Below are 24,977 nucleotides of genomic sequence, written 5' to 3'. Positions count from 1 at the left end.
TGCATCTCGCCTGGCCTCATTGGCAGCAGCCAGCAGCCGCACGCACCCTACAGTACCGACCGAGGCTGTTGCTGCTGCTGCTGCCCACCGGCACAGCACCGAGCCGCGCGCGACGCCGCGGGGCGAATCGGACCCCGCCGCCGCCGCGCCGCCCCGACGCGCCGTCGCGCCCAACGACGCCACCCAAAGCAAGCATTGTTGATGGTGCCCCCGCCAGGTGTCGCTGCCAGGCACAATACGCCGTATGCACAACCGTTGCCGTATCTCACCTACAGAACAAAAGTCAAAGTCGGCTTCGGCACAACCACAACTACAACCATGCGCGCGGCGACGCCGCTGCACCACAGGCAAGAGTACACCACGCACACGGCGCGCGTCGGCGCATCCAGCGTGACGGAACACCGCGTCGCGCGGCGCACGACGCGTCGAGGCAGCGGCTCGACGGGCGCCGTGCTCCTCGCCCTCGTGTCGCTGCTGCTGCTGGCCTACATCGTCCACAACAATGCACCGGTCACAACCGCAACGACGACCACGAAAATCTTCGCCGTGGTCGCGGTTGGCGCCGCCGTGCTCTTTCTGCACGCCGCCTCGCGGTCCGTGCTGTATCGTGAGTCGCGCGCCCCTGGGGGGACAATGGCTTGCTGGTGCGCGCTGTGGCGCGTGGCGGCGGCGGCATCGCAGATCTGGCACGCGAGGGAGGGAGGGCAAACAAACAACTGTGTTGTATCTTTGCGCCAGGAAGTTTCCAGCCACTGCTCGCGCTAGCACCCCCGTGCGATAGCTGCTGACGCCAGCAGAATCCCTCACGCCGCTCCCCGCTCTCGGCGTGCAGCTGGCCACGGCCCGCGGCCTCTCCCTGCTAGGTGCGACGATCCCGCTGTCCACGGCGCGCCGGTTCGTGCCCCTCTCCGAACTGTCGACTGTCGTTATCCACGAGGGGCTCGTGCGCTTCAACGTCAGGTTCTACCTCGGCATCGTGCGCCGCGGGGACGTGGTCGTCGCGTTTGATGTGAGTGGACCCTTCGCGGAGCGAGAGCTGACAACAAGGAGGTCCACCCCCTGCTAGAGGTGCTTAAGGAGGTGTACCATGCCACCCGGGAGGAGCTGTTCGACGAGTATGACGAGGGGGACGAGTAACTGTCTCGGCCCATCGAGACCCACATAGACGCCACATGTTGTATGCATCGACTCATCGCGCTCGTTCTCAAGCTCAGCTCCACTTGGCCCGGCACAGCACACTTCACTCGATTCATTCCCTTTTCTCCTATGATATCTCTATGCCACTGATTCATTCTTCTTGTCGTTCAATAGTCTTTCTTCTTGTTCTTCTTCCTCTTTGTTTCTTCTTCTTCTTCTTCTTCTTCTTCTTCTTCTTCTCCCCTTCCCCCTCTACTCCTACGCTAGCGTCGATGGGTGATGGTGCGAGCATTGTGTTGTGCGAGTGTGGATGGCGGATTAATGTGGCGATAGGATAGTGCAGGGTGGCCATAATGTATAACACGATGGGAGGCTCCTTGTAGTACACAGGTTGGAACAGGCGTCTAGGTTGCGCTCGCTTTACACACGGCACGGGTCGACATTGATGATGCCCGCGCCCTCGCTCCAGGCGTAGCCCCAGTCAGCCAGCGACTGCTTGACGCTGCTGGCGAGGCGGACCTTGGACGCGCCACGCAGCGGGTCTTGCGTACCGACGTGCTTCTCCTCTCCGACCACGAGGAACGCTGGAGGGTCAGCAAAACAACCAGACCTGCAAGGCACTAGACTTACCCAGACCGCGGTAGCTCTCTCGCTCAAGCTCAGCGAGGAAATGTCCGGTAATGTCGACACCTTCCTGTCCATGCAGGGTGTGCAGATCAAGCAAGCACTCGAGTCTTTCCTCGGATGACAGACGATCGCCTCCAGGTACCTTGGATGCCGATGCCACGCCGAGTACGACGCCAAGGCCAGCGCCACACTCGCGACCGCGCTCGGCACGGTCCCGAGGGTCGTCTGACCACGAAGGGTCACGCTCGCGCACGGCCTGCTGTGCCTCGCGCATGCGCTCCTTGACGAGCGAGTTGGCAGCTTCGGCAGCCTCGTTGAGCATCTTCTCGTTGAGCGCTTTGCCCTCTCTCGAGAAGCGCTTGGCAGCTGCGCCGTCACCACGGCGGAACGCATCAGCGGCACGCGCAAGGCACGCGTTACGGGCGTGGCCAAGGCGAATCGAAGTATTGCGAGCGCTCAGGTACTGCTCGTTCGCCGCAGCACCGGTAGTCAGTGTTGGCAACAGGGTTGGCGCGTGAAGCTTGAGCCTGCGTGATGGTCGAGGAACGGCGGGCTGAGATGGAGCAGCAGGTCGTTCGTTGGTAGGAGCAGTAGCGGCAGGGGCGAACCGGCCTACAGCGCCACCCGTGATGTGAATGTGCTGAGGGGGTGGCGCCGGCGCTGGCCTCTTGACAGCATTCGCAAAACGGTTCCTCGATGGGTCGAACCGCCCGACAGTGCGGTTTAATCTCGCCGCAAGGAGATCGGGGAAGTCGTCACCAGCACCGTACTGCGCGTTGACAGGTGGTGTGCCAGGCATGGAGCCTCCGGGCGAGTTCATGTCCATGCGCGACATGGCCGCGTTCAGAGCCAGAGGGTCCATGTTGGGCATGTTGTGCAGGAACTCGCAATTTGGCCCCTTTGCACAGTGGCCGCGAAGCCAGAAGCGACACAGAGCACGGTCAAGGTCATGGCTGAAGCGACAGTCGGATCGTCGACACTCTCCATTAAGGAAGTATCGACACATCCTCGTCGGACCGACATTGCGCTGGGCAGCAAGGTTCGGGTTGACGTTTGCACCAAAGCCTCGGCCGCCTTGCTGGAAGTAACCTTGCCCTGGAGCGTGGTGATTTGCGGCTCCACGACCATCCAGGCCGATCATTGGTCGTGGCGACGACACACGGTTCGGTGTTGAGGCACCAGAGCGAGGATGCGTGTACTGCGAGACAAGGATAGCCATGGCAGCCTCAAAGTCATAACCAGCGCGGTGCAGCGCATCCTCGAGCTCTTGGCGCGGTACAGTCGAGAAGACCGAAGTCAGGACATCGAGCGGGGTCATGCCCGACCCGGCGTTCGACGGGTCTTCCTCTGGCTCAGCCGATGCGCGCGAATCATACGACGTCGATTGCTGCGAACTGCCAGAGTCGCCGCCCCCAGCACCACCAAACGGCTCAAACGGCTTGGCACCCGAGTTGAGACCGCTCGATGTCCCGTCGTGATGATGGAGCTTGGGCAGCGACGAGGCAAAGGGTGAGAACTCGTCGTCGTCGTCATCGTCGGGGACGACACCGCGACTCGCAGGTCGGGCTGTCGTAGACATTGGCGACGAGAAAACGTCGGCGCCAAGCTTCATATGAGGACGCGTAGGGGTCCCCATAGGCGAGTGGAAGGGACTTGAAGGGTCGCTGATGATTGGCGCAGCAATCGCACGGTTGGAGCCAGTGCGGACCATGCCCTGCGCCGCGTTGAACATGTAAGGCGAAGCCGCACGGGGAGGGGTAGGCGCGGCGGCATCGTCCTTGATCGCATCGCGCCATGGATCGCTCGGTGCAAAAGAAGTAGTCACGCTGAGCGGTGACGACGTGTTACTGCGTGCAGATGCGACAGCCGGGTTGAAGGATGCAGCCTTGACGTTGAGTGAGACGCGTGGAGATAAAACAGGGGAGCCTGACGACGAGTAGCCCGATGACGATTGGCCGACTGGGGCTCCGGGTGCGAGGGACGGCGAGGGAGCGGATTCGACACGGCCCAAGGCCAAGCCAGACGGAGCATGGCCAACGCCGGATGTGGGCGTGTGTGCACCCGACCCCGATGGTGAACCAAGAGCTGCCGGCGAGTGGGGACGAGCAAGAGGTGTACGGACGCGGAGTGTGCTGAGTCCGGTGGGAGTGTAGGGCCTTCTAGCACGTGTTGGGGTGAAGCTGCCCTCCTGGTAGGGTAGTCCACTGACGTCGTCTGGAGAAAATGTTAGCGACATGCATAACCCTTCCGCTCTTACCTCGATGGCGGTGCATGCAGTCGAGACACACTTGGTCCATGATGAAATTGTCCTTCAAGGTGGTCAGCACAATGAGCGGCCGTGCTTTATTGGACGTACCTTGCCCAACTCCCCCATGGGCCCTCGCAGGAGGTCCTTGACATCCTCCTCCTGGTCATTGTCGAGGAGGTCGATGATCTTGCGTACAAGCTCCTCGCGCTCCTCACGACTGGGGCCAGTCGTAACAGGAGGTGGTGGACGGCCGTTGGACGTGTTGTCGCGCAGCTTGGTGGCGTCGCTCTCGTCGGCAGAAGAGGCCGTGTCAGAGGGCTCGGTGGTTGAGGCCGTGGTTGTCGATTCGGCACCCTCGCCACCGTCATCGTCGTCATCCGACTCACCAGACGACGATACGCTGAGAGGATGCTGCGTGCCGCTCGGCGCGCGCGAGGTCGCTTGGTTGCTGAGCACGAGCTTGAAGATATAATGGGCGAGATGGGGGTTGGTCTCGAGGACCGACTGGCGGTGCGGATCGCCTGCTGGCGGCGGCATGATGGAGCGTGTATGCGATGGGGTCTCGTTCTAGCGTTGAAGCAGGAGCAGTGCACAGATGGGGGGTTGTGGTTGCGACAATGTCACTCTTGGCAGTGGGTGGGTGTTTAGCAAGCCAGTTGGAGATGGGGGCCTCGGTGCCACTGGGTGCAGCAGTCTGGCGCTGGATGTCTCTGTCTCGCCAAGTAAGACTGCCTGGCGGGGGGCCTTTTGGGTAGCAAAGGAGCGAAAAGGGGGGGCTCTTTGACCGAGATGAGGAGAGGGGGATGGGGGGAGCGAGAGCAAGTCTAGCGCATGGGAGGAAGGAAGGAAGGAAGGGGAGGAAGGTGCAATGAATGCGAGGCGGGCGGGGGGGGAAGGATGATTGTTGATGACTTGGGTTGCGGGCCGCAGTGATGTAAATGGGGGGTGATTTGGGGGGCGCTGCAGTCAGTGTGCAGTGTGTGGTGTGTGCTATGTGCTCATTGAATCACTCACTAGTGGGTGATAAGTGACGATGCTGCCGCCGTCCGCCGCCGCTGCTGGGACTGTACGCCGCTTCTGGCTTGGACACACTGGGCACTGGGCGCTGGGTGTGTGGTAGGCACGCATGCACACGGAATCGCCAGCCAGCCAGTCACGGCTCTCTATCCTCTCGCTCTGGCTGGGCCATTTGGACGCATTGGCATTTGCCGCACAGACACGCGCTCAGCTCCATGCGGCAACAGGAACCGCCCGCATCCGGGGCACACGATTGGGAAGCAGGCCTATTTACAATTCTCCCACGGTGGTATCCGATGCATTAGAAAAATGGTCCTAATTGTGGCTTTTCACTAGACTAGTCTAGCACATTAGCCCCAAATCCTAATTCTCTCCAGACCTCTCGTTCGGCCTCCACACCGACGACCGACAACTACAAGTTGGATCAACCACATCCACATCTACTCATTGTCTCTCTTTCCATCCACCATCCAACAATGTCAAACACAAACGGCTCTCCACAGGCCGACGCTGCCGCACCATCCATCCCGACCACGGCCCAGATAAACGGCACGTCGCCAGCTGCGAGCGCGTCCTCGACCCCAGCGCAGCCAGCACCAGCTACAACAACCTCAGACGCGGGTCCATCAAACGCGGTCAAGGCCGAGCCGGATGCCGGATCTTCTGGCCCAGAACCAATCGCTGTCGACGAGGAGGAAGGAGACAAGGGCAAGGAGAAGGACGAGGACAAGGCCGAGTCGCAGCTCTTTGCGACGCGCCGCGAGGAGGAGATTGCTCGCAGCGACAGGAGCTTGGCCGAGTTCCTGGTCATGCTTGACGGGTACAAGCCTCTGGTGGGTGTTTGTCGCCTTGGGCGTAGCCTTGTGCGTGCTGACCAGCCAGATTCCCGAGGAGGTGACCGAGTACTACCTTCAGCGCGCCGGGTTCGAGTGCAACGACCCACGGCTGTGAGCTCTCCGCGATGGAAGACGTCTGAAAGAGACATACTGACCAATTGCCAGAAAGCGCCTGTTGTCACTCTCGGCCCAGAACTTCATCTCGGACCTCTCACGCGACGCGTTCCACTTTGCCAAGCTCCGCGTGAGCGGCACGACCGCGGGCCGTGGCCGTCCGTCCGCTGGTGTGGACCGTAACCGCGTCGTCCTGACGATGGACGACCTCAGCCTTGCCCTCGGCGAGCACGGCGTCAATGTCAAGAAGCCAGACTATTGTGAGTTGCTGGAGTGGTTGGTGATACGGATCTGGCGTTGTCGTCGACGGCCGACCGGTCCCAACTTTTCCCGCGTGCACGGACACTGACGCCGCCAGACCTGTGATTGGGCATGGAGCCCCCTGTATGTAGCATTATGCACGACCTAATCCTCACGCTGTGATCGGGACGAACGGTGGTTGGAGCTTTCTGGGTAGGTGTTTGCTGATTTCTGACATGTAGCCGCGGTTGGGCGGGACGCGAGGGGACGAGTGCGTTCTTTTGCTCGGTTGGCAAGCGCATCATACCGCTGTATGCTTGTTCCTGCCACTTTGGTGACGACCGGTTCAGACTGGCGAGAGGAGGACAAGGCACGCGGTACGTCAAGGTGGACTTTGACTTGCACCAGAGGCGCAGAGGAGCTTGGGTGAGTTTGCTCCTGAGACAATGACCCGTGCTCGCCGTGAGCTGCGTGAGAGGCGACTCTTTGCACATCTCCTCCATGCCATCGCCAATGTGTCGCACTCGCCACTGTTGATGCCCGCCTCGTCGTCGACTGTGGTTGGCTGCAATCGCAAAAGTTGGACGAAAGCGTCACTGCCGCGGTGGTCGTTCGGATCCGGAACCGATTGCCACTGATTTAGATCTGCAGTGACGGTCTGTGCGTCGCGTGAGCGACGGCGGCGGGGGCGGCGACGACGACGACGGCCATGGCAACGGTGCAGCAGCGGGACGCTCTCAGCGAATCGTCTTCGCCCCTCGTCTACTTGTGTGCACCGCACAATTCGATAACTCTGACCGCAAAAGTCTCTGACACCGAACCGTTTGCAAACTGCGGATCCGGCCAAGGCCACACATTTGCACCCAACTTGCAGATAAAAACGCCCCTTGCACAACCTCGCCTTCCTTTCTTCCACCCACTCTTCCTTTCACTCGAAAGAAAGCAGCATGGACACCTCGTCCTCGCTCCTCCCCACCCAGCCTGACGGCTCGGCCCGCCCAGCGCTCAAGTGGGAGCTGCCCCCGTCCTTTGCGGCGCTGCTGGCTCAGCCCGTCCAGGACGCCGTGGACGCGCTCCTCGCCGCCGCCGGTGTGCCGCTCCCCAAGGCGGCAGGGAAGGAGGTCAAGAAGGAGGTCAAGCCTGCCGCCCCCTCGGCGCCCTTCCTTCAGGCCCTCCACACCATGCCGGACACGGTCACGACCAACGCCGCTCTCGCATACAAGTCGACCGACTCGGCGCTCGTCGACCTGTTCCACCTCCTCACCCCCGGTGTCCCAGCGACAGCCGTCTTCGACGCCCTCGACAAGGCGTGGGCCGAGGACCCGGTGTCGACCCTCAAGATCGTGTTCCAGGCGCGCTCGATCCACGAGGGCAAGGGCAGCAAGACCCTGTTCTTCCGCTGCCTGACGTGGCTGTGGGAGCACCACCCCCGCACGATGATCGCCAAGTGAGTCTCGACTGCACCGCCTCCTCTTGCGCCCCTGCTGACGCCCTTGCCCAGCCTTGGACTGATTGTCGAGCCTACGTGCGACCGCCCCCGCTCCAAGAAGCGCGACGAGGCCAAGGCCAAGAAGGAGGAGAAGAAGAACCGTGGCGTCGAGGTCCTCGACGACGACGGAGAGGTTGTGGAGGAGGCGAAGGCGCCCGAGCCCGAGTACCCCCCGCGGCCTCATGGCACGTTTGACGACCTCATCGACCTGCTCGTGGTCGCCATCAACGGCCAGCTCAAGACTACCTACCACGGCAACTTTGAGGCGATTGACGGCGCTCTGTCGTCTGTTGGCGTGAAGTCGGCCGACCTTTTCAAGCGCGCCCGCCTGGAGAAGAAGGCCGGGGGCTATTCGCGCAACGGATCAGGTCTCATCAACAAGGCCTACGTGTCTGCCGCGAGGCTCATGAAGACGAAGAAGAGCAAGAAGACCGGACAGGACCAGGTCAAGCGGGGCCGTGACTGGCGCAACACGAGCGATATGGAGATGGATTCGGGCGACGGCGACAGCATGGAGGGAATCGAGGAGGCCGCTCCCTCCTCGTTTGAGGAGGAGATGTTCAACTCGAACAGCAAGCGCGGCCGCGCCGCCATTCTCAGCGCCCGCGCCATCGAAGCCTTGACCAGCGACTTTAAGTTCCAGGCGCTGTACGTTGCGATCGTCGACATTTTCGCCACGGCGATCACTGCCGACCTTGCCCGCCTTTCGGCGCACAACCAGTACCTCGAGCTTCCGCAGCTGAAGCGCAAGGAGGAGGGCTACCCCAAGGCCGGCACGTCGCCACACCTCTTCGGCATGTCGTTCGCTGCCAAGTGGGCGCCTACACCCGGCAAGAGCGCGGACAAGCAGCTGCACCTCGCAACTGCGCTCGCTCTCAGGCTCTTCCCCGCCGAGGAGACCAAGTGGGCTCGGCACAAGCTGCAGACTCAGGTCCTCGCTCCGCTTCGCGCTGCCCTGCTCGTGCCCGAGACGAAGATGGTTCAGGGGCCTTGGAAGATTGAATACACGCACGTCCCGGCGCGTGCCATGGCCCGCCATGCCGAAGACTTCGTCGTCCACGACCCTACTGGATTTGACAAGTACATCCTCGACCTCGAGTCGGGCAAGACGACCGTGGCGGGTGCCTCTCTCAGCCCCCACGAGATCGCGGCCAAGGCGTACGACGGGCAGCCCATTCCCAAGCGGCTCGCCAACCAGCAGTGGGCGGCGATGGTCGAGGCAGTTCGGTCGAGCTCTGAGAACGAGCTCTCCAACTGTATCGCCATTGCCGACGTCTCGGGGTCAATGGGCTTTATTGGCTCGTGGCCGACGGCGAAGTACGTGCAGCCTATCTGGCCGTGTATCAGCCTGACGCTCCTGCTCACCGAGCTGGCGCGCCCTCCATGGAACGGGACGTTCATAACGTTCTCGTACGAGCCAACGGTCCAGCGCATCGACATGTCTCTGCCCCTCTCTGAGCGTATCCGGAACCTGAGCAGCGCCGACTGGGGCATGAACACCGACTACGCCAAGGCGATGAAGGCCATTCTCCAGGTCGCGGTCAACAACAAGCTCGACCCGGCTGACATGGTCAAGAAGATCTTTGTCTTCTCCGACATGCAGTTCGACGAGAGCGGCGGCACGGCGTACGGCCTGACGGAGCACCAGACGGTCGCCAAGCTGTTCACGGACGCGGGGTACGCCATGCCCGAGATGGTGTACTGGAACCTGAACGGGCAGTACGGCGCGGCCAACAAGCCGGTCAAGGCGGACACGCCAGGCGTGTCGCTTGTCTCGGGCTTTTCGGGTGCCCTGATGAAGTACTTCATCCGGGCCCTGGGCGATGGACCGGCAGAGGAGAACGAGGACGAGGATGACGAAGCTGAGGCCGAGTCGTCGGAGGACGAGGACTACGTGATGGACGACTTTGGAGACGAGGCCGGCACCCGCAAGACGGACCCGGCCGTTCCCAAGGAGAAGAAGGAGAAGAAGGCGAAAAAGGACAAGAACCCGCTCGACCACCTGATGGCCATCATTGGGAACAAGGTGTTCGACGGCGTTGTCGTTGTAGACTAGTAGAGAATGCGCGTGTGCGCCGCACTGTAGAATAGACACTTCCACCATCATCACCAGCATGTATCATGTGAGCTGCGATACGACTGCTGCATACGAGCCTACGATCTGCGCTGCAGCGCGATATCGAGCCTTATCCAGGGCCAATCTGCGGTGGTTAGCAAGTATCCAGTGGAGCCAACCAACCCTAGGCATGTCGTGGTGCTCGCTCAGACGGTCAAGCTTCGAGTTGAGCTCGTTCACGCGGTCCTTGTGCGTCTGGTGTGCGGAGCGCTTGGCTTTTTCCTCGCGCTGGCGTAAGCAAGAAAGCGAGCGTCAGCGAGCTTGCCAAACCTGCGTCCGAACTCGACTCACGCGCTTCCGCTGGACCTCCTCGAAGCGCGCCTCGGCGGCCGTCATCCTGCGCCCGGTAGGAGCAGGCTTCTCGGCCTCTATCTTGGCCTTGCTCTCGGACTCGCGCGTCGAACTCCTCTCCTCGCGCCGCTCGCTGCGCTCCGCGACGGCGACGTCCGCCTCCTTGTCCCGCCGCTCTTCCTTGCCGTGGCTCTTCTTCTTCTTCTTCCTGCGGGGGCGTTAGGCTCGGCGGGCGGCAGCAAGGAAGGACTAGTAGACGACTCACTTCGCCCCGTCGTCGCCCTTGAGCTTGAGCTTGCCGCCTGGGCGGTGGGCGTAGTCGCTCATTATCGCGACATGGATGGGAGGTTGATGGAGCGAGACAGATGATGTGGGCGGGCAGCTTGTTATTGAGTCGCCGAGTTGGGTGGCGGATTTGATCCCGTCCAGCCAAGGTCGTGTGGCAGCCTCGATGGACCATCGTCGACCACACCTGCTGCCACCCCGCCGCTCGCTTCGCTCGCGGCCGCAGCCCTCTAAGTCTACATGACAACATCTACATCTATCTAGTCCTCCTCCTCGACCACCATCGTCTTGCCCACGGGCAGCACGCAGAACTGGTCCTCGCTTACGTTGAGCTTCTCGCGCGCAAGTTCGAGATCCTGTGGGGGGAGGTTGTCTGGGCGTGGGTTAGCGCTGCTGATCCGTTGGGGGCAGCAGGCACACTCACACTTCTCGTCTGACATGATCCACGTTCCCCAGTGCACGCTGCGGGTTAGCGTTGGCGTGTGACTCGTAACCCACCCGACACTCTTCTTCGCTCCCAGATCTAGAGCCATGTTGACGGCGCCCTCGGGGTCCGTGTGCTGCAGGTGCATGTGCCACCTGGGCGAGTACGACCCAATTGGGATGGCGGCCAGGTCGATGGGGCCGAGCACACGCCCGACGGCCTTGAACAGCGTTGGCGAGTAGCCCGTGTCGCCGAGGTGGATAAACGACTTGGGCTTGTCCGTGTCCGACTTTACGTGGAACGCCGCCCACAGCGTCGCATTGGTGTCTTTTGGCGAGCGCGCCGACCAGTGCTGGGCTGTCAGTTGGGTCGAGGCTAGCCACTCACCATGACGGGCACCGCGGTGATCGTGAAGCTCCGGTCCTCCTCGCCTGGTCGTGACAGGGTGTGCTTGGTCTGCTGCCACCAGCTGGGGGTGGTGTGAGCGAGCTGCCACCAACGACCTCGTAGCTCTACTCACTCGAGCTCTGTCACCCGCGAAACGCCCAGCTCGCGGAGGAACTGTCCGGCACCGGCCGGCACGACCCACTCGACGCTGTCACCAAGCTCCTTGACGGCTTCGGGGTCGAGGTGGTCGTAGTGGCTGGGGTTAGGTACAGACCCGGCTCTATCACCTACTTGTGAGACACCAGCACGACGTCAACACGCTTCAGGTCGTCAATGTCGCATGGAGGAGGTCGGATACGTTCAGGAGCCAGGGCAGAGGGGATCGTCCGGTGCTGCAGCGCCGGGTCGCACAGAATAGCCAGTTTGTCGAGGGTGACATAGGACGTAGATTGTCCCATCTGGCGGGTTAACAGAATCAAGGAGAGAAAACCCACCCAGGTCAGAGTCAGCTTGTCGGTAACGTCAATGTCGGCGCCGCCGGGGAAGATGCGCCTCCGCGGTGTCTCCTTGTCCTGCTCGTCGAGGCGAACAGGCGTCGAGACGCCAGCGTTGTCACCGTACAGCAGCTTGAAGTCGGGCTTCTCAAGGGGCAGGTCCTTGATCGGCCGCTCGGCGGGCAAGTCGCCGTCGAACCAGAAGATCTTGCCGTTGATCGTCGAGAGGATGAGCTTCCACCACGCCCATTCCTGGCACTGTCAGCTTGTGCCCACAGGAAGCACACCACCCGACTCACCCAGGCACCCTGCTCGCGCCACTCGACGTAGGGGTTCCAGTAACGGCCGGCAAACTTGAGGCTCGAGAAGCTGTGCCGTCGTCAGCGGCGGCGCAAGGCGTCCCACCCACCGGCCCATGAGCGCGCGCTTCTCCTCGTCCGTCGCGGGCCCGTCGCGGGGCAGCGGACCAAGCGTGTCCTGCAGCTGCTTCTCTCTGGAGCGGATGTGCGAGCGGCGCAGCGTGTCGGTGTAGGCTGGCGCGGTGTGAGTTTACAGCTCGAGCAGAGCACACGCACCATAGTAGCCTAGCCATGCGCCTGTCCACGCAATGGGCAGGACAATGCCGATGCGCCGAATGGTGCTCAGCATCTGTAGTGTCGTTGTTGCGATGGCTAGTGGAGCAAGTTGTTGTTGTCGTGGAAATTCGCGCGTTGCGGTTTTCGACTTTTGCACGTGTAATCGGGCCTGGGGCTGAGGTTATCTCGCGCCGTCACCGCCGCCGCCCCACCGCCGCCGCCGCCACCGCCCAGCCCACCCAGCCTTGGCAGTCTCAAGTCTCGACCGACGTGACCGCGTCGTCGTCAACGTTGTAACAAAACACAAACTCTTGTCGCTGCAACACGATGCGGTATAGGAGTGCATAGACATTGCACACCGACACCGACACCCGCATCGCACACCGCCTCGCGCGCTGCACCGATAAGCGGGCACATACATATCGGCACACGACTACCACCTTTGGCGCGCGCCGCGTAACCTCCTCGGCCATGCCCCGCTCGGCGCGCCCCTCGCTCGTGGACGAGCTCATCCCCATCCCGCAGCCATCAGCGCACGGCGACATCGACTCGCTCGCTGTCGCCGTCCGCCGCTTCGGCTCGGTAGCCATCATCACCTTCTTCCTCGTCGCGACGGCCTACTGGGTCTGCGAGGGCTCGGCGCCGCCCCACCGGCACAGGTTTCGCGACCTCCAGCGCATGTTTGTCGCGCGGTTGGAGAGCCGGTACGACCTCAACATTGCAGAGTAGTGCAAGGTCGATCGCAAGGCCGATTTCCAGAATCACCACATCCAAGCGCCTGCCTTTGCACGCGCATCTAGACTACGCGACGACGCGACGGGCACACCCAACACAGCCACTGCTCCCCGTCCACCAAAACAGTCACCGCTATGAGCCACCACCCCCACCCTTATCTCCCGCTTCGGCGCCTAGACAGTCACCACCACCACGCACGAGGACTACGAGGACCTGCATTGCAGGACCGTGGTTAACGGGGTGATGATATGCATGTAATGCTATTCCATCGCGCAGGAGCTGATGATGCCGCCGCCTGCGCGTCCAAAGTCTTCCTCGTGACGCCGCTGCTGCTCATGCTGCTCGTCATCTAGATCTCCTCCTCGCCGACACCGAACATGCCCTTGACGCTCTCCCAGATCTTGTCGTCGCCCTGTTTCCGCAGGCGGGCCTCGACCTCGGGAGCAGTGAGCCATGCGTGCGTCTTGTAGCCCGAGTCCTTGCTGAGCTTGGGCTCGCCGGCAAGAATGTGCGAGCGGAGGAAGAAGTTCTGCAGTGCGTCAGTACATTTATGCCTCCCCTGCCCTGTCGCAAGCCACACTCACCCTCGCCTCGCCGTTGACCACGACACCGACAGGCTTCTTGGTCACGAGCCAAGTGTCGAGGGTCTGGCCGCCCAGCGAACCGTCCACGCCGACAATGCGCGAGGTCACGGCCTCGTCGAGAGCCTCGCCAGTCTTGAGCGGCGTCGAGGGGAAGGTCCACTTGCCCTTGGACTCGACGACAAGGTAGATCTCCTCCTCTGGTGCGCGCTCAAGGCTGCGGTCGCCGCGCTCGGCGTCGGCCTTGGCCCAGTGGTCCCGATCCAACTCGACGAGCTCAGGCTCGGGCTGAACCTCTCCAAGCTCGGGCTTCTTGCCCGCAATCTGCTCGCCGTAGTATCCACGCTCCGTCTCGTACTGCGACTCGAGGAAACGGCGCAGGGGCAGCGAACCCTGCTTGAAGTAGAACGAGGTGTTGGTGGGGTTCGAGAACGCATGGCGGAGCTTGGACGAGCGCTCCCAGTACGCCTTGGCCATAGGGTGGGGGGTGGGCGTGAGCAGCGGCGCACGCGAGATGAGCACCGAGGCGGTGAGCGCTGGTGCCGAAGTCGACGAGGACGCCGCAGCGGTCGCGAGACCTCGGCGCAGGGCTGAAGAGTTAGCGTGTCCGCCGAGCGGGGCAAGCGGCCAGCACCTACCTTGCCTTGAGGTTCCCGAAGCGGCCATGGTGATGGGCATGGCGGCTGTGTGTTTGTTTGTGGTGAATGCAAGGGATCGAGTTGTGAGATGGAGGTCGTCGAGACATTTCGGAGGCGACTTTTCGTCGGTCTGATTAGTTTACGTAAAGCAATCGAGATGATCATTTCAAGATTTCAAGAGCCGGGTTGAGTGACGAGCAACAAGAAACAACACAACAATCAACGACGAACTACAGGCAACTCGCACTCACGCACACTTGCACTATACATAACAAGGGCGCGCGGCATCAGCACGAGCAAACATTCGCAACCACGCCTGCAAGACGACTGTTAGCCGGGGCAGCAGCCCTCATTCGTGCGACCAAACGACGACTCGAACAACAGCTCCGCACCGCCGCCATCGCAACCTCGAGCCCCTCCAAGGTCGAGCCGGGCACCGACGCTTCTGTTGCTTCCACAGCGTCACCAGACACACACATACCCGTCATTCCCAACCTTGCACGTTCATCACATCCCTCAACTACAACAATGTCCAACCAACCTGCATCCTCATCCTCCCAGGCCGGACCATCCAGCGTCCCGTCGCCCTCGACCAACTTTGCCGAGTTTGTCGACCACATGACGGCGGCGCTGGATGCCAGCACCTCGGCAGCGGCGAACTTTCCCGATAAGAAGGAGCTGAGCTTCCACCGTACCCTTGACCGCAAGCTCGGACGGGATCTCGACAAGACGAGCGGCCGCGTGCTGTCCCTTGTCGACCGCTTGCACCAGCTCGCCGCTGAGAGCAGTCAGGAGAAGGCAAAGGCGCAGGGCAAGAGCAAGATTAAGCCTAGGCGCAAGCTGGCCGACGAAGACGACGTTGTAGACAGCTATGGCAGCGTTATCGAGGTCGTCGACGGGTTGTTGGAAGATGCCGTGAGTCTTGGCCTTGACAAGATCCGACCAGCCGCTGATCACCCACCCAGGACTCCAACCTTGACGAGGTCAACGGCCAGAAGAAGAAGGCCGTTATTGAGCTCAACCCTGCTGCCGTTGCTGCCGCTGGTAACAAGCTCGCTGGGCCCTTCAAGCCCAAGCTGGCGTCCGATCTCGCCCACGACGGAAGCATCGTCAAGCCCCAGCGGTCGTTCCGCGACCCCGTTGACAACTTTGCGACCTCATGGCGCCCTACCCTCCCCTCCAAGCCTCACTCAATGGTGCCCCTTGACTACGTCGTGGGCTCCGATGAGGACCTGCCCTACGACGACGACCCGAGCGACAATCGCCCATCGGCCGTCAACCGTCGCGAGCGGGCCAAGCAGGCAAGAAGGCACCCGTACTACTACGAGACTCGCCACCTCCCTTACCCTACGGCCATGTTCACGTCGACTCCCCCCATTCGCCCCCGGTCGTTTGAAGAGACGCCATTCGAATACGTTGACACCCCTGAGCAGCTGGCCGCGCTCACCGAGAAGCTCAAGACAGCCAAGGAGATTGCAGTCGATCTCGAGTACCACAGCATGCGCAGTTACTACGGCTTCATCTGTCTAATGCAGATTAGCACGCGTGAGGGTGACTGGGTGATTGATACCCTTGCCCTTCGCGCCGAGCTCCGCGACCACAAGCTCGGTGGCGTGTTTGTCGACCCGTCGATTGTCAAGGTGAGGAGTAGTCGAAGCTGCTCAAGGCTAACCTTTCCAGGTCTTCCACGGTGCCGACTCGGACATTGTCTGGCTGCAGCAGGACTTTGACATCTACGTGGTCAACCTCTTTGACACATACCACGCCTCCAAGGTTCTCGACTTCCCTCAGTTCTCTCTTGCGAGCCTGCTCCAGCTGTACGCGCACTTTGAGGCCGACAAGAAGTACCAGATGGCCGACTGGCGCATCCGTCCCATCCCTGAGGAGATGATGTTCTACGCCCGTTCCGACACTCACTTCCTGCTGTTCATCTACGACAGCCTCCGCAACGCACTCATTGCCAGAGCATCCCGCACCCCATCCCCCAGCGCTGAAGCCGAGGACGAGGACGGCGCCTCGACACCCAAGCCGAACCCCCAGCGAGCCATGCGCGAGGTGCTTCAGCGATCTGCCGAGACCGCCCTCAAGCTCCACAGCTTGGACGAATACGATGGAGTCAAGGGAACTGGCAAGAACGGATGGTCTTCGTTGGCGAAGAAGCTCGGCAGGAAGGAGGTTCTCGACACTGAGATCGGATGGGTGTTCAAGGCAATCCACCAGTGGCGTGACACTCTTTCTCGGCAGATTGACGAAAGCCCACAGTGAGTTTGGTGGCTAAGTCATGGAGGGACGAAGAACTGACCACTTGCAGCTTCGTTCTCCCCAACCACATTATTCTCCAGTTGGCCAACCTTCGTTCTTCGAAGGAGTCGGTCATTGCCCGCATCCTTACTGCAAAGAACACGCCTCTTGTGGCGGACCGGGCCGCCGAGGTCGCAGCGGTCGTTGAGAAGGCCATTGCCGCCTACCGCGATCACAGCCAGCGGCCCACGGCCTCAATTTCGGCGTCCCCATCGTCACGTTCTAAGCCCACCCCTACACCACCGTCAAAGGCGCTGGCAAAGTCGGCTGGTCCACAGGACAAGAAAGCCAAGACGTCGGCGCCGGTCCCGACTGTCACTGCTCTTCCTATCACGGCCGATCTTTGGGCTCCTACCATCATGGGCACCGCACCATCTCCGGCTCGCACATCATCACTGTTTGGCAACAGCCTTTCTTCAAAGCCACAGCCCCAGGTGAAGCCAGCTTCGTCTTCGCTTTTCGGCACGGCTTTGTCCAAGGGCCGCGGCGGCAAGGTGGTGGGTGCGGGACGTCAGGCGTCACCTGGGTTTGAGGCGGTCAGGCGTGGTATCCACACGTCACTGGCGCCGCCTCCACAGCAAATGGCGGAACAGCCAATTGCCGCCCCGATTGCTACAGGCAAGGAGCCGGAGACGGTGGCGTTCGTCCCCGCGGCTGAACGGAAAATCACTACCGCAGCGGTTACGACAAGCTCGACCTCAGACAACAAGGCGAGCAAGTCTGCCCCGGTGGCAACGCCAGCGCCCGCCGCTTCAGCCAAGGCGTCGAATCTTGTGGACGACGATGGCATCATCAAGCAGGTCAAGAAGAGAGGAAAGAAGTCGAAGAAGGGCAAGGGTTCCGTGGCGTCAGACAGTGCTGGCGCGACACCAGAGCCTGGAGCCCCTGATGCGTCTCAAACCGCCTCATCATCGACTTCAGCGACTGCGCCCAAGAAGGTCAAGGTGTCCCACAAGGACATTCCAGCCTTTGATTACGCCAACGAGAGCAATCTCCTCGATCAGCCAAAGTCGTCCACCGCGGCGCAGACGGGCAGGAAGCCCAAGGCGGACAAGAAGGGCAAGAAGGGAGGATCTGGTGAGCTCATTGTCAAGGTCTGTGCGTTTGACTGTGCTAATGATCGACCAGGTGGCACTGACAAGGTGGCTTCATTTGGGCGCCAGCCGGCAGACCCATCGGCCCCGAAGAGTGGCAACAAGTCTGGCACGTTTGCTTGACGAGGTAGAGTAGCATAGCATTGGAATGGCTGTTGAGCATTGGAATACCCAAGAGCATTGTTTTGTAGTTAGTCGCATCTGCACCTCTGCATATGATCATTTTTTGCATCACATGCTGCGCAAGGAGGTGTCGAGAGGGCCAGCGACGCGAGGCGAGGCAGTCATCCTCGTGGGAAGGGAGGCGTTGTGGCGCTCCTTGTGGTGGTTGTGTTCTCGAGCTGGAAACCCTGGGTCTGACTCGTTTGGGCGTGCACCTGTGTCAGGTGGTCAGGTGGGGGTGGCTGCCAAGGCTACGTCGAGCCAGTAACCATAGAGCATCATGTTCTGGCTCATCTCGGCGTCTGTCGTGATGGACAGGTCGTTGTATGCAGTTGTAGGCGGATCCACACATAAAGGACATTTGGTTCCGACGGGGTCGATCTGTTGGTGCTGCGGCAACACTGCGGCGGCGGCGGCGGCGGCGGCGGATCCTGCCAGGTGGGGGACGCCGCACGCCGCCACTGCCTGCCACTGCCCACCACACCGACTGACCCGTGTTGATGTCCGGGGCCGCAAACTAAGCCACCCTTAGCCGACAATCACTGACAGACGACGACGACCAAAGCAAGCCCTGTGACTTTTGGTCTTGCATTTGACACTTCACTTTGCACCACCACTACAACACTAATGGCAGCGGACGACGACCCCGGAGCGGGCGTGGGCCCCCACTACACCGACGACGGCGTGCGCTACCGCCGCGAAAGCTACGTCTCGAACGGCTTCCACCCCAGCCACCACGACACGGGCGGCGGCGTCATGCCCGCCGCCGCTTCCACCCCGACGTCGAGCAGCACGACGCCGCGCAGCCAGCCGCGGAAACGCAAGGACGCCGAGTCGGACGGCGAGGAGAAGAAGCCCAAGAAGACACGGCAGACGCGTGAGTGCGCGCCGCGCCCGGCGGGGGACTTGCTGACGCTGCAGAATCATGTGATGGTACGCTGGCTCCGCGCCGCTCGGCGAGGGTGGAAGAGATAGGCATTTACTAACCCTGCGCAGCATGCAGAGCGAGGAAGTGGGTAGCTGAGATGGTGCTGGTGGGCGGCCGATGCTGACCCCTTGCCCCAGAGTCAAGTGCGATCGACCACCGCCCGGGTCGGCACCAGACGGCGTGCCGACCAAGGACGTCTGCTCGCACTGCCAGCAGCTCGGCATGGCGTGTACGTTTGTCCTTCCCTTGCCCCGCTGACGACAGGCACGTTCGAGTACAAGCCGAAGAAGCGCGGACCACCGAACATGTGAGCTGGGCATTGCTGGCCAAGCTGACATCAGGTATCTGAAGCGGATGCAGGCGATGGGGCACGCCGGCGTAGAGCCGCCCGCGACGTCTGCCTCGCCGGTCGACCACCGGCTCGAGCTCGAAGCGGGGCGGCAAGGCCCCGGCCCCGGCCCCGGAACGCTCGCGCAGCAGAATGCGCTGCGGCACAGCGCGCTGTCGGCGCAGGGTGGCGGCGAGCCGCACCATCGCGGGCGGGACGCGGTCGATGACTGGGGCCCGGCGCTCGCCAAGTCGCTCGCTCACCACCAGCACCAGCCCGACCGCCCGTCCGAGGCGGCGGGGGGAACCAACGCGTTCTCGCTCCCGCACACTGCGAGCTTCAGCCAGGGACGCCGCCAGTCGGCCGGCAGGAGAGAGAGCTACAACAACAACAACACGTCGCCGGCGTACCCTGCCTCCTCGTCGGGCAACCCCCTCGACGCGGTCCTCCCCCGCTCGCTGCTCTACCACCTCATCGACCTCTACTTCGACTACGTGTACTGCCTCGTGCCGTGCCTCCACAAGCCGTCATTCACGCGCGACCTCCACAACAGGCGAGAGGAGCAGCCCGGCCAGGAGGAGTTTGTCGCCCTCATCTTCGCCGTGATCGAGGTCACGCTCGTGCAGATGCCGCGGGCGTTCATCCAGCTCCCGAAACGTGATATCAAGGCGCTGTTCACGCGCGCTCACCTCACTGTGCAGGAGTTTGTGCACAAGGATATGACGCAGCTGAACATTGATCGAGGTGGGTTGAGTGTGCTGCGTGCTGAGTGTTGCTGACAGTGCCCAGTTGTGCTGCTATACCTGTAAGTTGGGGATGGGTCGGCTGGAGCAAAGCTGACAGCCACAGCCATGGAATTGCGACACACACGCTCAGCTTACCCCTGGCCTGCGACGCCGTCTGGGGACAGAACTACTTCCTGAGCCTGAGGCTACGCCTGCACGAGGAATCTGTGAGTTGACCACCCCAGCAGCCGCAGCTCATCCCCAGGCCTACCAGAACCTCAACCCCATCGAGCGGGAACTACGGAAGCGCATGTTCTGGCTACAGTACGGCGGCGACAAGACCATCTCGGCTATCGACGGGTCTTCTGTCATCTGGCACGAGTCGGATACAGCAGATGTGACGCTGCCTTCACCACTGTGAGCTAGGTCCGTCAGAAGCCCGGAGCTGACTCTGCAGTGACGACGAGTTTGTGACAGAGGACGGGTATCTGGAACAGCCAGAAGGTCATACACCGGTGCTCGCAGGCTTCTACTACATCAGCAAGCTTTTCAGATGTAAGTGCGGTGGTGGTACGGGGGGCAATTTCGGCCGTGCTGACAGCCCAGTGCTTGGTCAAATCCTCGACAAGCGCAAGGCAGACCGCATCAAGCCTCCTTCAGGCCTCATGCTCCAAATGCGCATCAACGAGGTCGAGCAGATCTTCAACCAGGTCATGACCTTGATGGATGGCTGCCCTGATGCCCTCAAGCTGGAGATGAGCGGCACACCGGGAGCCAAGATGAGCGAGTGGGTGTCATCCCCTTCAAAGCAGCTGACCCATCAGCATCGACGAGCGCTGGGACGCCTACATATCCGCAGACATTCGCCAGCTGCTCCTCGACCCTTCACTGCTCACCCGCTCAGTAAAGGACACGTTCCTCGTCCAGCAGGCAAACATCTACGTCACGCAGCAGATGGTCCGCTACATTGCTATCCAGTACCGCGAAGAGCTGGGTGCGCTGCAGGACAAAGAGCTCGTGAATCAGTCTGGACTCGACGAGAACGAGCCACCGGGAGCTCCGACAAATCGCCGCACATCCCAGATCCGTATGGGCAGGTCCGGTTTCACTGAGGAGGAGAAGGACGCAGTGGCGAGTGATCTGCTACTCATCCTCTCCAAGATCCGGCTCGAGGTTATCGGTGAGTACCTCGACCTGCGACAAAGTCCAGATTCTGACGGTCCCAGCCGTGAACAGCTTTGCCCTTGTCGCCAAGGTTCGATTCGTGGCATCAACGCTACTCGACGCCCTCCAGTCGCCGCCTGCTCTTCCTGTGCAGTCGTCGACGCCAGAGATGATCCGTGCGAACGAGCGCACAGTACGGGCCCAGGGATATCTTTGTGAGTTGTCGGGCGCTTATGAGAGACTCAGCTCACACCACAGGGGACTTCTTGCGGATCTTGTCCGACATCGAGGCCTTGTACATGATGGACGACGACGAGGACTAGTGGTTGGGGCGCCCTCTTTTTGTATTTGGTAGACATGTCAGCGAGGTTTCTATGTTTGCTCTACATTGGCCCTATGACACGCGAGGCCGCGACTGCTGAGACGGAGGGGGGCTGAGGCCGTGACGAGCGACTGATAAACGCTTGTCGAATCACTAGCCACACTTGACCCCACATTTGGTTCCGTCGCCGCCCAACAATGTCGAACCCGTCTTGACCTCGATCCACTTGACAACAACAATCCACCCATCAACAACACCTGTCGCACACATAATGGCAGCCAATGTCCTCGCTCTGCCAGGCGGAGGCCCATCATCGGCGGCCAACTCGCCGCGCAAGGGCGGTGGCGACAAGAAGCGAAAGCGCAAGCAGGCCGAGGCCAAGGACAAGGAGTACGACAGCGATGCCGAGCTCGAGGTGTCTGCTGAGGACTTAGTCGCGGCGGATGCTGATGGCGAGGAGGTGGACGCCGACGCGGATGGCGAGGGTGATGGGCCCCGCTCGCGTGCGCGCGTCCGAGGAGGTGACGGCGAGGATGAGGACGAGGAAGAGGCGGCGCCCGCGGCGGCCGCCGGCGTGGATGTCAAGCGCGAGGCGAAGCGCCGACGCGACGAGACTCTGTGAGTTAAGCGCTTGTGGATATGCTGACGAAAGGTTACTCCGCGGCCAGCTGGACGAGGAGCAGGGACGCCGCTTCGACGCGTTCCAGACGGTCGTGATTCCGCGCGGTGTCGTCAAGCGCGTGGGTGGCGTTGCTCCAGGAGTCAGACTGACCCAGCCAGCTCAATCGCGACGTGTATGACCAGCACGTGCCGAACAACCTGACGGCCGTGCTGGCGGGTATGGTCAAGGTGTTTGTGGCCGACGTCGTGGAGACTGGTGCGTGCAAGTGTGGCGAGGGGAGGCGGAGGCAGGGAGAGAGGAGGGTTTGACTGACGACCGCCGAAGCAAAGGCCCTCCAGCCGTACTCGCAGCACCCCGACGGCCCGCTCCAGCCCTACCATCTCCAGCTGGCGCGCGTGCGCCTGCAGGAGCAGGGCCTGCTTGGCACGCCGCGGGGCGGCGGCGGCAGCGCACACAGCTCCACTGGTCTGCGCTCGCGCAAGCGGATTTTCCGCCGCTGAGACGCGGCGCGGCTTCTGGCTCTCTGGTCCCCTGTTGTAGCATAGCATAGTATAGCATGTATCCCGCTGTTGAGCAGCGTGCGTTGTTGTGCCGAGGTGCAGGTGCTATGTTGTCCGCTGCATGCGGTGGACGTCGAGGGAGGGGGGTCGGCCTCCACCAGCGACCGTGGGAAAGCCGGTTGACGCGACTGCTAAGTAAATGACTTTACGACGCGCTCTGGCTTTGTTTTGACATTCCCCACCCACACCACAACCACCACCACAATGTCCGACATCACGCAAGACGTGCTGGACGACATCTTCGCGAGCGTCGACGCGCGCGAGGGCGCCGCAAACTCATGCGACGAAGAGTCCGACTCGGACCTCGACGTGCCCAAGGCCATCGTGCCGACCCAGCCGGCGAGGCTGGTCGCGCACCGCACGCCGGCGCGCACGCCGCTCGCGGCGGCCGCGACGAACCGCGGGCCTGCGAGGGCGGCGTTACCCAGCAACGCGAGCTACTACGTCGTGCAATGGTGCGTAGGGTGTGCGCGGTGCCGCTGACCCCACCCAGGCGCAAGCCTCAGACGAAGAAGGTGAGCTAGGCCAACCGGGGGGCGGAGCTGACGCGCAGCATAGTGAGTGATGCCCGATGGCAGCGATGAGGGGAGCGAGCCCGGCTGACCTACTCGCAGAAACATGGGACGGCGACGCGTACCTCAAGGTCGAGGGGAGCCGCGTCACCATGATCTCGGAGGACGGGAAGCAGTGCGTTGGGCAGTCTGGTATCGAAGCTAACGCTGCAGCATGGGCACCGCGCCGCTGTCAGGCGGGCTGCCTGGCCCTGGGACGGAGCTCCGAATTGCCAACCTCGACTGTGAGGTCGACCGCGCTGTAGACTTTGACGAGTGAGTGTGGCTGCGGCCCTCGGGCCGATCTGGAGTCTTCCTCGCCCCGAACCTCGTTGCCTTCCTTGCCTTGGCTAACACCCCCAGATTCCGGCGCGCGACGTCGTGCTTAAACAACCCGGTCAACGCGCCTGCCGCCAGCATCACGCCTGCCACACCCTTCCGCTCCACTGCGACCCTCTCCACGGCAGGGAGGGGATTCAAGCCGCCCAGTGTTGTGCGCCGGCCGCTCGTTGCCCCCAAGCGCACACCGTCCGAGAACGCCACGCCCAGTTCGTCGGCCGCGCCAGCGCCTGAGGCACCTGCACCAAGAGCTGTGGCGGCGTCGTCGTTCTACGCCCCGCCGACGACCGCTGGGAGGAAGATCATCCTCGGTGAGAAGAACAGCGCACAGCGCGAGAAGTGGGGCGGCGCGCTGCATAACCCCGATGTTGTCGGCGCCGTCGTCATGGAACGTCCTTCGGAGGCTGAGGCTGAGAAGCGGTAGGTCAGCTGCGTGGACCTGTGGCTGACACTTAGGGGCACGTCGATCATCGACGTTGTCGTGGACCCCGAGCTTGCCGGCAGGATGCGCGATCACCAGAAGGAGGGAGTCAAGGTGCGTGCCGAGCGTGACGCCGCTGATTTCAGTTCATGTACCGCTGCGTCATGGGCTTGACGGGCATCAATGGCACAGGCTGCATCCTCGCCGACGAAATGGGCCTCGGCAAGACTCTCCAGACGATCGCGTTGATCCACACGTTGTGCAGTGGGTGGTTTGCTGATGTGCCTCCTAACCCAGCCAGAACAATCGCCGTTTCAAAATCAAACCTCGGTGTTAGTGGAGGGTGCTAATGGCATGTGGACAGACCCGCTAACTCGCATCAGCATCCAGCGTGCTCTGGTCGTTTGTCCCGTCTCTCTCGTCGTGAACTGGAAGAAGGAGTTCAAGAAATGGCAAGTGGTGCAGCGCGCGACGACGCGCTGACGCCAGGCTCCCACGAGACTTCAATGTCACGGCAGTCGAGGAGAAGAACGAGGACAGTGCCATTGCTTCATTTGTAAGTGTGGCGGGTAGGGAGAGCACTGACCGCAGACACATCACCGTGGGATGCATGTGCTCATCATCGGATACGAACGGGTGGGTGTTTTAGCTCGTAACGGTGGACACCGGCTAACAACTACCACAGCTTCGCAAGCACATGTGCGTATTAAACCTAGCCATCACTGACATGCCAGCCGCACCATCCAGGCCTGCCAGCCTCCAGTAGGCCTCGTTGTTTGTGATGAGGGTCACCGCCTCAAAGGCAAGGACAACAAGACAACGAAGATGTTCAACCAGCTGTCTACCAAGAGGCGCATTCGTAGGTGTCCTCATTGCGATCCACCTAACCGCCAGTGCTTTCAGGTACCCCTGTCCAGAATGACCTCGGGGAGTACTGGGCCATGGTTAGTGCCACCGACTCAATCGCCACGCTGACGTCCAGGCCGACTTCGTTTGTGAAGGCGTCCTCGGAACCTACTCTGCCTTCTCGCGCCAGTACGAGAAGCCAATCATCAAGGCTCGAATGCCCAGGTGCCCACCTGACGAAGTCAGGAAGGGCGAGGAGAAGTCTGAGGAGGTAGGACGCTCTGTCCGCCATTGTGGCTGACGTTTAAGTTGCGTGACATCTCCAAGGAGTTCGTGCTCAGGCGGCAGGCCGACGTGCTGGACGACTACCTCCCTCCCAG

At 61.8% G+C, this 24,977-nt stretch overlaps 11 protein-coding genes across 11 annotated transcripts; 7 read left to right on the top strand and 4 right to left on the bottom strand.

Annotated features, from left to right (window-relative positions):
* Window positions 1–31: 31 nt before the first annotated feature.
* On the top strand, window positions 32–1,376 carry LOC62_02G002087 (uncharacterized protein). Its single transcript, XM_062768588.1, has 3 exons — window positions 32–607; window positions 795–1,009; window positions 1,048–1,376. The coding sequence occupies exons 1-3, from the start codon at window positions 202–204 to the stop codon at window positions 1,135–1,137; spliced, it is 711 nt and encodes a 236-aa protein (XP_062624572.1). The 5' UTR covers window positions 32–201; the 3' UTR covers window positions 1,138–1,376.
* On the bottom strand, window positions 1,355–4,952 carry ZC3H6 (Zinc finger CCCH domain-containing protein 6). The gene is made up of 4 exons (XM_062768587.1): window positions 4,121–4,952; window positions 4,022–4,073; window positions 1,768–3,978; window positions 1,355–1,721 (listed from the first exon to the last, which is right to left on the bottom strand). The coding sequence occupies exons 1-4, from the start codon at window positions 4,547–4,549 to the stop codon at window positions 1,558–1,560; spliced, it is 2,856 nt and encodes a 951-aa protein (XP_062624571.1). The 5' UTR covers window positions 4,550–4,952; the 3' UTR covers window positions 1,355–1,557.
* A 504-nt stretch (window positions 4,953–5,456) lies between these two features.
* Window positions 5,457–6,359, top strand: Taf10 (Transcription initiation factor TFIID subunit 10). The gene is made up of 4 exons (XM_062768586.1): window positions 5,457–5,862; window positions 5,912–5,976; window positions 6,031–6,239; window positions 6,338–6,359. Exons 1-4 carry the CDS (start codon window positions 5,506–5,508, stop codon window positions 6,343–6,345), a joined length of 639 nt encoding a protein of 212 aa, XP_062624570.1. The 5' UTR covers window positions 5,457–5,505; the 3' UTR covers window positions 6,346–6,359.
* Window positions 6,360–7,166: 807 nt separating this feature from the next.
* Window positions 7,167–9,764, top strand: MIMI_L728_0 (putative protein; the record flags this gene model as incomplete). Its single annotated transcript, XM_062768585.1, has 2 exons — window positions 7,167–7,666; window positions 7,721–9,764. 2 exons carry the CDS (start codon window positions 7,167–7,169, stop codon window positions 9,762–9,764), a joined length of 2,544 nt encoding a protein of 847 aa, XP_062624569.1.
* A 74-nt stretch (window positions 9,765–9,838) lies between these two features.
* On the bottom strand, window positions 9,839–10,457 carry N118 (putative protein). Its single transcript, XM_062768584.1, has 4 exons — window positions 10,381–10,457; window positions 10,116–10,323; window positions 9,948–10,052; window positions 9,839–9,909 (listed from the first exon to the last, which is right to left on the bottom strand). The coding sequence occupies exons 1-4, from the start codon at window positions 10,440–10,442 to the stop codon at window positions 9,895–9,897; spliced, it is 390 nt and encodes a 129-aa protein (XP_062624568.1). The 5' UTR covers window positions 10,443–10,457; the 3' UTR covers window positions 9,839–9,894.
* Window positions 10,458–10,625: 168 nt separating this feature from the next.
* NAPEPLD_0 (N-acyl-phosphatidylethanolamine-hydrolyzing phospholipase D) lies at window positions 10,626–12,380 on the bottom strand. The gene is made up of 10 exons (XM_062768583.1): window positions 12,281–12,380; window positions 12,115–12,238; window positions 12,005–12,074; window positions 11,706–11,957; window positions 11,503–11,669; window positions 11,345–11,467; window positions 11,212–11,293; window positions 10,899–11,176; window positions 10,825–10,862; window positions 10,626–10,773 (listed from the first exon to the last, which is right to left on the bottom strand). The coding sequence occupies exons 1-10, from the start codon at window positions 12,351–12,353 to the stop codon at window positions 10,661–10,663; spliced, it is 1,320 nt and encodes a 439-aa protein (XP_062624567.1). The 5' UTR covers window positions 12,354–12,380; the 3' UTR covers window positions 10,626–10,660.
* A 371-nt stretch (window positions 12,381–12,751) lies between these two features.
* Window positions 12,752–13,009, top strand: LOC62_02G002081 (uncharacterized protein; the record flags this gene model as incomplete). Its single annotated transcript, XM_062768582.1, has 1 exon — window positions 12,752–13,009. One exon carries the CDS (start codon window positions 12,752–12,754, stop codon window positions 13,007–13,009), a length of 258 nt encoding a protein of 85 aa, XP_062624566.1.
* Window positions 13,010–13,247: 238 nt separating this feature from the next.
* Window positions 13,248–14,296, bottom strand: MRPL17 (54S ribosomal protein L17, mitochondrial). The gene is made up of 3 exons (XM_062768581.1): window positions 14,235–14,296; window positions 13,600–14,186; window positions 13,248–13,544 (listed from the first exon to the last, which is right to left on the bottom strand). The coding sequence occupies exons 1-3, from the start codon at window positions 14,272–14,274 to the stop codon at window positions 13,365–13,367; spliced, it is 807 nt and encodes a 268-aa protein (XP_062624565.1). The 5' UTR covers window positions 14,275–14,296; the 3' UTR covers window positions 13,248–13,364.
* A 154-nt stretch (window positions 14,297–14,450) lies between these two features.
* On the top strand, window positions 14,451–17,860 carry rrp6 (Exosome complex exonuclease rrp6). The gene is made up of 4 exons (XM_062768580.1): window positions 14,451–15,149; window positions 15,200–15,874; window positions 15,915–16,495; window positions 16,546–17,860. Exons 1-4 carry the CDS (start codon window positions 14,763–14,765, stop codon window positions 17,750–17,752), a joined length of 2,850 nt encoding a protein of 949 aa, XP_062624564.1. The 5' UTR covers window positions 14,451–14,762; the 3' UTR covers window positions 17,753–17,860.
* A 461-nt stretch (window positions 17,861–18,321) lies between these two features.
* acu-15_0 (Transcriptional activator protein acu-15) lies at window positions 18,322–21,304 on the top strand. The gene is made up of 13 exons (XM_062768579.1): window positions 18,322–18,668; window positions 18,788–18,803; window positions 18,857–18,948; window positions 18,984–19,026; window positions 19,061–19,791; window positions 19,837–19,852; window positions 19,897–19,999; window positions 20,038–20,189; window positions 20,230–20,327; window positions 20,379–20,559; window positions 20,597–20,952; window positions 20,999–21,151; window positions 21,195–21,304. Exons 1-13 carry the CDS (start codon window positions 18,419–18,421, stop codon window positions 21,257–21,259), a joined length of 2,256 nt encoding a protein of 751 aa, XP_062624563.1. The 5' UTR covers window positions 18,322–18,418; the 3' UTR covers window positions 21,260–21,304.
* Window positions 21,305–21,483: 179 nt separating this feature from the next.
* On the top strand, window positions 21,484–22,380 carry TAF11 (Transcription initiation factor TFIID subunit 11; the record flags this gene model as incomplete). The annotated part of the gene is made up of 4 exons (XM_062768578.1): window positions 21,484–21,876; window positions 21,911–21,998; window positions 22,039–22,135; window positions 22,205–22,380. Exons 1-4 carry the CDS (start codon window positions 21,530–21,532, stop codon window positions 22,378–22,380), a joined length of 708 nt encoding a protein of 235 aa, XP_062624562.1. The 5' UTR covers window positions 21,484–21,529.
* Window positions 22,381–24,977: the final 2,597 nt, after the last annotated feature.

The sequence above is a fragment of the Vanrija pseudolonga genome, chromosome 2 (assembly GCF_020906515.1).
Source record: "Vanrija pseudolonga chromosome 2, complete sequence".
Taxonomy (NCBI): domain Eukaryota; kingdom Fungi; phylum Basidiomycota; class Tremellomycetes; order Trichosporonales; family Trichosporonaceae; genus Vanrija; species Vanrija pseudolonga.
This window is presented reverse-complemented; position numbering and strand designations above follow the sequence as displayed.